The following is a 10,993-nucleotide window of genomic DNA, read 5'->3' on the forward strand; positions in this document are numbered from 1 at the left end:
ATACTGTTTAGATGTAACAATCAGGAATAGACTTGTCGTAACAGGAGATATGGATCACTATGTATGTCACGGCAAGATACAGTATATGTAAGAAATGTACGTAATGTAAATTATAACTATGTATGTTACAGAATATCTATAAGTGATAGAAAAATTATGTTTTCAGATCTGATTTCGGGATATTAAAATACATTAGAAACGCCTAAAAATTGTAATGTTACAAAACCTGTGTTTATCAATGTAATACGGGTTAATTTGCTTCATAAATATTGTCTTTAAGATGTATCATTTTTAAAATCCAAGATGTTAAGGTTTTTATGTTTTAATCATTTAATTCATCTATTAGTTCCTTCATTTAGTCCTTTTTTTCTTACCAGATTTTTTATCCTATATATTTAATGTACCCACTTCTACATAAACGCTAGACATTTTAAACTAAACACTATACATGCAAATGAGAGGGGAAATACAGTAGAAAAAGTGAGTAGATAGGCATTTTTCGCAAGTGAGAAACAATATATGTACATATATGAGTATATTGCGACCTGAGACGCTCTAATTGATGAGAAGATGTCAAAAATATTCACTGCAGGAGAATAACTATTAGTGTCATTTTATAAAATATTATAATATCAGTGAAAGTAGCATCTGAACTTCTTTGCCACACTAATGCAGGAAAGTGTAGTTTATCTTTTAGCCATTAAAGAAATGGCGGTCATGTGTTGTCGATTTTAAGTTTCGAAGGAATTTCTATAGAGTACTACTTGAGATTTCTATGAAAACTAACTTGCTGTTAAAGGGTACATCAATGTAATAATTTCGCTCTAAATTAAATGATATCGAAAGAACAATTTCCATAGAAATCTTTGGCTAGTTTCCCTATTTTTAGGAAATTTACCTTACAGATGACCTGGACCTGAATTCGTCAACAGATAATTAAGTCTACAATCTATTGGTTCTACGATTCAGAATCCTATGATTTAGGCAAACTTGAAGGTATCGCAAATCCATGTCACCGTCAATACAGTCCAATGTCTTCCCAGGTAGTTCCTTTGCACCTTTTGAGGCCGCTCACCGCCCCTACAGGGAGTCTGAGCCCTTTGTAAGGTATACCTGAACGTAAGTCGCAATACAAAAAGGTGATATATGTTTACATCGGTACCATTACAATCGTGTAACCTTGTTTACCGCAAGTTGTCAAAGCGGACTAATCGTTTTAACTTTTTAAAAGTCGTTGGCAAATACAGCCGCTGGCTTTTGTGGCTTGGTGGTCCGTTTAATTTAGGATCTATTATATTTAAAGAAGTGAGATTTATCCCCTTAGGTTTCACTATTATTTGCTATTATTAAGTAAGCATACTCCCAGTATATTATATATAAACTCGGTGAATATGGCTGGATTTGGCAATTGAATAGGTTCAATGAAGTTTAATATCCAAAAGCGACTCTTTTGAAATCGAAGAATCACTCAGCCGACCTCTTAAGGTTTAGATTGTCAATGACTTGAAAATCATGTGAGAGTTCTCGATCAGTAATTTATAGTTACAAGGTCGTTCAAATTTGCACGTCACCGTTAATATCTCAGAAACTGTAACATGCAATTTCAGTTAAGTGATAGCAAAGTTGCACGACGAAACAACTTTCTAACATAATAATAAATCCTACAAATATCGATGAAACTAATTTTTATTAGCATTTTGTACCCACAATTGAAATCTCGGAATTTGTTTTCTTGTCCGGACATTTAAAATGTTTTATTCTTAGACCACGAAATTTTTGGCCAGGAAATATTCTCTAAAAATTTCCATTTCTCAAGTTTAGAAACTTTTTACATCTTTCACTGATAATTTGCGTTTCTATCAAGAATTTTGAAATGTTTGGCCTTTTAAACTACGAAGAAAAATTACAGAATTAATAATTCTGTGTTAAATTTAAATTTTTTTTACCTTTTGTATCTCGAATTGCAATCATCGAATTAGTTTTTAGTCCGGAATTATGCAATTTTTGATCCTTTAAACCATGACGTAAGTTAACAAAATTGCAGCTCAGCTTTTAGTTAGATATTTTTGACGAATTTTTTATTTTCTATGTAAAGGAAATTTGCAGTTTGAGATTTATGGTCGAATCATTAATGTAACGTGAGATTTTACTACCAATCAATCGTCATAAATTAGAGCCTGGGCCTTGGTCAGATTTTTCGTTTCTATGGAAATTAATTTGATGTCAAAGCTGACAGGACATTAATAATTTGATCCTTAGTAATGTTACCCCAAAATCGTTTGGTAACTTTGCCAGCAAGATGATTTCCGTGGAAGGACAGAATCCGTTAATTCTATAGAAATTATCTTGTCATTATCAGGAGTTCGAAAAACTGAACCTTAGGGCCAGTATATGAAATTGCCCCTAATTTTACCAAGTGCATATTTCCTATGAAAACGAAGGAGTTAACCAATTTTTTGCTTTTATTTCATTGATTCAAATAATCATACATGGACTTACCTAAAAGAAGAAAAATCGACTACGTCTTTGTTCATGAAAATTTCAAAAAGGATGAATGCAACATCGCGTAAATTAAAGGCCACAACGCAACGGAACAAAAACTCTGATGAATTATTTTAAAAACAAAATGTACTTTCAGCATCATTTTGGACATGAAATGGAGTGATGACTTTTTCATTGATCGGAACAACATCAATGGACTCGAAGTGATAACTTGCGGTTGAGAACTTTTGACTAATTATTTTGGATTTACGGTGTTTTAATCAAGTGCAAGATTTTTTTGTGCCACGGTTCTTTGTCGGAACGTAATTGAACTCAAAAGAAATTAATGAATGAATGAATGTGGCCTGACGATCGAGGAGCAATAACATCACCCAATTTGTCATTGAAATTTCGATTTTATTTTTGTGTTAATACATGCCGATTTCGCGCTTTTTTCATAAATTAAGCTAATTTAAAGTTAATTATTACTAGTCATTTAAAAAATCATAATTAGAAGTTAAAATGTTATTGAGGCATTATAAACATATACGACGAGCGGTATTTTCGCAAGCTTGCAGATTCTTGAAATTGTTGGCCGTTGCTCTACATCCACCATAGACAGCTTTTTCGCATTTCTTAACCGAGTTATTCCAATGGTAGATTTCAATGTAGGCCTGGCAGTTTACTGGGCCCCATGTATGAGGTTGATCGCAATCTGAAACAATTTTGTAAGATGTTCTATAAAGATCTTAATAAATTTCTGCTTTTTGATTCAGAAATAAAAAAATAGTGCTTAACATGCGCAAAATCATTATTACATTATTTTATTTATCTATTCGGCGTATAGTGCTATAGAAGATCATTCCAAATATTTGTATAGTGAGGTTTCCTTGGAGGGTCTGTATTCATTTCATTTGCTTGAATTATAAATTACATTCCTGATCTCTAGATAAATCAGATTGTAGCGTCATGGTCCTAATAAGCTTAAATTCAGCCCCTGAGATTCAAGATGATGTTTCAAATGCATATAAGCCTTTGCAATATTTTACTATTTTACGTTTAAATAAAGCTATTATGATTTAGAGCTTTAGTGGTGCATTTCTTGTCACATGATGCTGTCACTCTGCTTAAAATAAAGATGAGTTGTTTTATTCATTTTAAGAGCTTTTTTTGTAAACGGATTGAATGAAAGTTGTTCAATGAGCTTGAGGAAAAGATTATATTTTCTTCTGTCCGTATAATGGATATTTGAATTTCTCTATCTATATAAGAACCCTCCTTGTATTACTTAAACACTACGATTAAATTAGTCGTGAACTTCATTTGCATGTGCATAAAATTTTTCCTCATTGCCCATTTATGAAACTTTCCAATTCTAATAGGACACCTAATAAGATTATAAAGAATCGTACATTTTCATTGAATTTATGGAATGATTTTACTTGATGATTCTCAGGAAATATTAATTTTCAGTTTAGTTGGATTTCTCTAGTTACAACTTTTCCATGAGGAAGCCTCCAATTATTAATTCACTCTATTATCAAGCTTAATTTTTCTCTTTCAGAGGAATAAGGTTTCTTATGATTAGTTTGAGGTAAAAACAGATATAAGTCATCATTCATTTCGAGGATATAGCTCATTTCAAATATATGATAAATTGAATATGCAGTTTAAAGTCGGTCCTGATGATAATAGAATGGGGCCTTTTGGCACTATCATATCATTTTCAGTTAAAAACTTATTGATTCGATTTTTGCGGAATAGGATATAATTTACATTGAAATCTTATTAAGTTTACCTGTAACTGGCTTGTTTGTGTAATATTTATAAATATTTTGTCATAGGGATCAGCCGATTAGAAGATAGCAGATAGGTCACACATTTATGAAAACCCCTTATTACACCCTGTATATGAATAGTCTTCCATTGTCATTCTATTTTATAAATGTATGTGTAAAGATGATTTTTTATATTGCTTAAAAATAGATAATTTTTGAGAATTCTTCTATGTATTCGAAATCGATGGTACCAGATGGATGAGACTCTGAGAGTCTTAAGATTTCTTAAAAATCAATCTCTACGATGCTATAACGCCTCTTATAATGTAATAAATTTTCATAGATGTTCCAAAATCAACATGATAGTCAATTTCAATAATAAAACCAACATTAATCTACATATGGTCAAGATTTGGGTCAAGGGGAAGTAGGGCTTATCATTTTTATTTATTAATATTAATACGTATTTTAGTTTTGTTTTCATTCGTCACATTCTGATATGAAGTGTTAAAAATAAATTGAGTAAATGATATCAAGGACAACAATATAGACATTCATAATAATTGAATGATTCAAAGAATTATCCATAATTATGGAATAAAACACGAGAAGCATAATCAACTCTCAAATTATTGGGATATTGACAGAACTTTTCTAGTTATAAATTGATTCGCCCTTACACAAGAAGTCGAGAAAAGTAGTATGTATCTTATTTGACAAAAATAGCAATTCAATAAAGAATAATCACAAGCAAATCGTATGACCAGTGATCATAAAAAATACCTCGCAGTAGGTGATGCCGTTTATTATTTACCATGCACCATACATTTATTATTATATTAATATGAAATATCTGACATTGAAAATAAATAATCGTTGATTTTATCCAAGATATGCCTGACATTTCATCAGCTACTCAAGTTTTTTTCAATAATCACCCTTTATATTACGTGAAAATATCATGTGTTTCTTAAAATTTTTTTGGAAAGATCTATCTTATCCACGTTGTTAACTTGTTCTATTAATCAAATTTTCAAATTTTTAAAATTAATTTCTCTCAGCTATTTACGATTAATTTTTAAACAAAATAAAAACCAATTTCCCTTCTATCATTAAATCTAGAAACATCAAATTTAGACTTCAAGGAGACTTAATATCAAGTACATACATACATATATTGTCAAGTCTTACCTGTCGCTCGAAAAGGTTGTACTTGAGCCACTGTAACTGCTCCTTGGCTAGGAAGAAGATGGTATAATACAACCAAAAGAACTACCGCAAATTTAGCTAACATCGTAGATTAAGAAACACAATCTTCTGGCTTAAAATCACTGAAGTTATAAACCAACTATCGCCAATGCAAGCGATATATGAGGTACGCGTTATACTTTAATTTTGGAATTATAAATTTAAATGTAAACGTATCACCCAACAAGAAATATGCATTGCAAATTATAGTAGCTTCTAATGTTAATTACAGAACATATTATCTCGAGTTTATTCGGGCTAGTGAGCAATATGTGAGATAACACGCATACATACACCAATATAAATAGTATTCTGAAAGGAAAAGTTGGGATTTTTTAAAATATGTATTAGCAATACTTTATGATACTAGAACTCCTTAATCACTTTCTGAGGACTTAATGTGCTAATTGCAAATTTGTAATTCAATATTAATTTAACAAGGAGTTACCTGCATTTGAGCAAATCATGAGAGCAGGTATTTTACTTCAGGACATTTATCCTATGTCATCAACTGATTACTTGCTTCAGATGAATCCCCTATTGTATACGTAAATGCTGACTCTATTAACTTAGTGAAATTCTTTGGTATTTATCATTGATTTTCGTTTACCTTTAAATCAGTCACTAAAAGACAACAGGGCTGGTGCATTTAAATGAAACGAGGGAGTAGATGCTCTTTGCTTTGTTTCATTCCTCAGCAGCAAATAATGAACTCTATAAACTGAAAAATTCATAGAATAATCCCTGGGAACTGCACCCATTAAAAGTAACCCAAATGCTTTCTTTTAAATATTCAACCATTATAATGCATTTTAAAGTACCTCAGTCCTAATGGGGCTAAAATTACCTCCATCCTCCCATATAATACGCCCAAGACAATGTCTCCCAAAACTGAGAAAGCCGGGCATCGTGATGATAAACCAATTTGGAGATTATTATTACCCAAGTAACATGGCGTGCCCTGCGCAAAATCACGAGGGTATACATATTCAACCTCTTTATTAGTCTGCCCGCCAAATGGGGTTTTAATGATAGTTATTACATTTTTAATGGGTTTATCTTGAAACTTCCATGTTCCAATAAACGATTAATATAGGAAATGGGTGTGCTTATTATGAGTATGAAACTTGTTTTAGATATAAAAGTTCAATTTTAAGGCCATAAGGCAAGTAGCCGTAGCAAGTAGCTGATTATGATTTTTAAACTATGAAGAATGTGTTCTAGGCCTTATATTGCTTGGATAAACCTATAAAGATTATTTTCAATGAAATGGAGTCTAGTGATTTTAAAAACAACTTTGGAAAACCACACAGAACAGAATTTTTATCATTTCACAATCATGTATCTGCACCACAAGGTACATTTTTTGTATTTTAGGCAAGGTAGCAATACTTGGAAGAATAGGACTTTACGCTCCTTTTTGGACAACATCTACTTCAAAAGCGGACCTCCATATTTCTATATCTACGACATCGATATCTGTAAATGGTCCAAAAATATTTCTCTTTTTTCTTTCGCATCTTTCCCACCTTTGCGCTTAATTTTTGTATTGATTCATTGTCTACACAAACAAACCTGTTATGATGATGACAACAAGAATATCCGATTTTAGTCAGTCAAAAAAAACGTCTCGAGGAAATTTTTGTTTATAGATTAGTCCATAGTACTTAGTTTTAGAAATGCATTTAAAGGTTTTTACGATTAGAAAATTTCAACTTTTTCAATTTTTTTACTTTAATAATTCGCAGAATAGAACATGTGTGAGTACGTTTTTAAGTGACTTTAAGGCATTTCTTTTATGATTTTCTTAGTAATGTGAACGAACTTGACATTTCTTACGGCTTGCCTTTCAAACTGATTGGAACGTTTATATAAATTCCAAATATGAAATATGAATTGAATTTGCTTTTTCTGATTTCCCAGTAATTTGATCTTACTAAAACTTAATTTTTTAAAATAATTTTTTAGCAACATAAAAGAACTATGGTATGGCCTGAGATACCCTGAATTGACTCGAACATTTTCATAATTTTTAAATATGTCATGAAATTCATCTTACATTAATATTTAATTAACCTCAGTGGATTGAAGTTTTCTCAATGATCTTTAACATTGTATCATTTAGCCTGATGAAGTGATTCGATTTTTTTTTGTGATTTTCTTAAATATATTCTATACGTTTGAGACGAATTGTTCAATTTCATTTTATTCGCAATAAAAGAAGAGTTATTTTATTAATGAACCAATACATCTAAATAACATGAATTGACCCGACTTTTTTTCACAGCCATAACGTAAATTCTTCAGAATTCAATTTTCCTACGCATTTAACCACTACAATGTTTTTTTAAATTTTGATATCACTCAACTGATGTTATTTTACAATGAGTAATATGTATGAATTCACTTGATTTTTTTAATAGTTTCCTAATAGCCAGAATGGACTAAATTTATTATAAATGTTATGTTCTTTACGTTTAAGGCGGATAGTTAATTTTTTTTTGTTTAGGAATGACGCCTCACACACAAGTGTCCACCGCCCAGACAACCAGGGCTGGATTTAACAAGTTTGGCATCTTGAGCGAAATTTTTAATTACCGTCTCCTTACCCCCAAGAAAAACCGACTATCAGGAAAATCCGCCGCCCTGGGCCGTCACCCAACCTCACATTTTCATAAGGCCAATCCTGTTAACAACCCCTATTTTCAATCTAAGATGACTTAACTATTATTTTATGAAAATGTTTTTTTCAAAATAAAATATTATAATTTTCAGCTTCTACTATATACTCTAGCTTTCTACGAAAAAAATAAGCTTCAGTGGTTGCCCATTATTTTCTTCGTAATTCAAAAAGTGTTACTCTAGAATTCTCTCATTAATTTTTTTTTCGACCCGCTCATTCAGAACTAATTTAATCTTTCTCAATTTTTTTTCTATATGTATATCTTTCTGAAGATGATTCAGGTCTAAAAGGTGTTTGGTATGGTTGTGGTATAGCACAGATATTATATAGTGAACACTACGCTTTAGTGACGATTACATAGGACATTGGTGAACACTACGCTAAAATGAAAAGCAGATTGTTATGAATATCTGATATACTGGCGCAATTAAGGTAAACGTGATGTGTTAAATGAGTATAAGAATTTTCTTTATTTACAGGAAAAATCCACTGTTATTTTCACTTGAAACCCCATACGAATCTACAGAAGAAAACCGTAATGTTTTATGATGCCCATGGTACGTACTGATTGAAACTCCGATTTGAAAAATTTCACTCAATAAATGAAAAAAATCCCTGCTAGGAGCAAATAACCCAAGAGAAATTATTGTACGGAAATCATCCTAAGTGAGAATTTATGTTATAAAACGCAGGCTCTGAAACTGCAGATTCTCATACAATTTGCTCTTTCATATATGAACCAATGACAACGCCGAGATCCTCAACCAATAAAAGTGTTCCACTTTCCAAAAATATAAAATCTCCCATCTTCAATATTTTATTTCGAAACAGGCATTACCAACACCGGGCGACGATTCCGTCTGAGATTTATGGGCCCACTTATCCGCATCTGTGGCATGGACAAGATAGGGCGGTCCAGGAGATGGTTCTGCACATTTCTGGCAAATTTTACTTATATTTTCTTATATTTTCCTATATATCCCGCACAATTTCGCGAGTTATTGGAAACTTTTCCCTTTATTACATCGAGACGGGTGTGAGTAATGGGCTAGCATGTTTTGTGATTTATACCGTTTATATGTGCGGTGAGAAGATAGGGGAAAACTAAATTTTACTATTTCTCCAGATTTATTGCTTTGTTCCAAAGTGAGTATTCGAAGGAAATAATCCTGGTGTACCATGTAGTAATTAAACTTTTTCCTGTAATTATTCAAATTTAGGCCGACAATTCTACCGGGCCGAAAGATTCGAAATAAATAACAGCTTTCGAGTCGTATTTTGACATCTCGCAGGCCACAAAGGGCCTAATGGTCGTTTCTGACCGGATAACTTTCAAAATAAATAAATTAAAGAGTGCGACTTAAATGGCCCGATACAAAACACGTCAGGTAACCGGAGGTTTATCCTTATTTTTAAGTTTACCGACAAACAGACCGCTTACCTATCGCTAAAAAGTCAAAATACATGGCTTCAGGGTGCGTGAACGAACCATCACCCGGGTGGTACCTTTTATAAATTGCTCTTTTATGCTACAATTACTAAGTTGATGGTCAAGGTAGAGGGAAGAGGATTTATATTTATAGGTTATTTTAGAATTTCATATAAAGGCGAACGAGAAAGGATATATGTATGAATAGTTAGAGTAGGAATACAGTTGTTAAATTCAAGTTATTCTTACTATGGAATTAATAATATGAAAAGCAACAATGGTTTAGTTTTCTTTAGTACAAAATTTGGAATGAAGAATAACTGGACAAATAATTGTTAATAATTCTTTCTACTTAATGGCTTTATCGGGCATGCATGCGTATAAAGTAGAAACACATACATACATATGAGATTCATAAGTCAGATAGCTTTAACCCTTTTGTATATATGCAGAAACTTCTCTATTTTTGCAACAAAGTCAAAGCACGATCAAGAAATCGCTAAGTTGTACATAGTGATAGTATTAAAATTGTTAATTAAGTTAATCCTGTTAGATCTAAGATGAAAAGAGCTGTGAGGGGGTTGATGTGCTCCTACAGGACGCCTATGTAGGTCGCAACCTGGTTAGAAGTATTCTCGTCAATTAAGAGGGTTTTGCAATCGTTATCTTCATGTAATTTTGATATTTGGTAATTGACGTCTATCCACCCTTTATCGGTACTTGTGGAAAAGTATAGCCGCTCTTTGTCGGTGTTGATGAGAAGTGCGGCCGCGCTTTGTCGGCATTTATGAGAAAGTACCGACAAAGTGTTATCAGTACTACTGTAACGTCGCAGGTGGTGTCATAAATTGATAATTGCTCTCTAGCCAGGGTACGACATTGTTTTATTACCTTTAGATTTAGTATTTAAGAGTGTCCCGAATCTAAAGAGTCCTCTTTCTTTCGAGTGGCTCTTCTGAACCCATTATCCGCGAGCAGAAATCTAAATAGTGTATCCGTAAATATTAATAAATTATATCAAACCCTAGACAACAATAGAAAAACCTACATATATTATATTGCACCCAGGCATACGCACATGCGTATGTAGTCTGAACAATATAGAAGGATAAATAGAAAACCACAAGCTCAGCTCAACTTATTGTAGAAATCCTCAGTTTCTCCAATTTCGGGGTCGACTTTAGGGTATTCATGGATTAGTTATGTCTGGGTAAATTACAGCAGGTATCCATAATGATGCTGTCGTGCATATCCCCAAAATGGTGAAAACATTATGTTTCTACAATAGACCGATGTCGGCTTATAGTTCCGTTCTTTTTCCTTCCATCTTTTTCGTCAACATGTTTGCATATGTTTTCGGATATGCACAGCATG

General features: G+C 32.4%; 1 protein-coding gene across 1 annotated transcript; it reads right to left on the bottom strand.

The window, feature by feature from the left end:
• Positions 1–2,610: 2,610 nt before the first annotated feature.
• Positions 2,611–5,776, bottom strand: LOC136419777 (kunitz-like toxin PcKuz3). Its single transcript, XM_066406317.1, has 2 exons — positions 5,451–5,776; positions 2,611–3,196 (listed from the first exon to the last, which is right to left on the bottom strand). The coding sequence occupies exons 1-2, from the start codon at positions 5,551–5,553 to the stop codon at positions 3,018–3,020; spliced, it is 282 nt and encodes a 93-aa protein (XP_066262414.1). The 5' UTR covers positions 5,554–5,776; the 3' UTR covers positions 2,611–3,017.
• Positions 5,777–10,993: the final 5,217 nt, after the last annotated feature.

The sequence above is a fragment of the Euwallacea similis genome, chromosome 3 (genome assembly GCF_039881205.1).
Source record: "Euwallacea similis isolate ESF13 chromosome 3, ESF131.1, whole genome shotgun sequence".
In the NCBI taxonomy this organism is placed as follows: Eukaryota; Metazoa; Arthropoda; class Insecta; order Coleoptera; family Curculionidae; genus Euwallacea; species Euwallacea similis.

Excerpts from the sequence above, each read along its gene's own strand:
- LOC136419777 (XM_066406317.1), bottom strand. The coding sequence starts at position 5,553 with ATGTTAGCTAAATTTGCGGTAGTTCTTTTGGTTGTATTATACCATCTT. Across the intron at positions 3,197-5,450 it reads ACAACCTTTTCGAGCGACAG|ATTGCGATCAACCTCATACA; the intron begins GTAAGACTTGAC and ends AAATTGTTTCAG.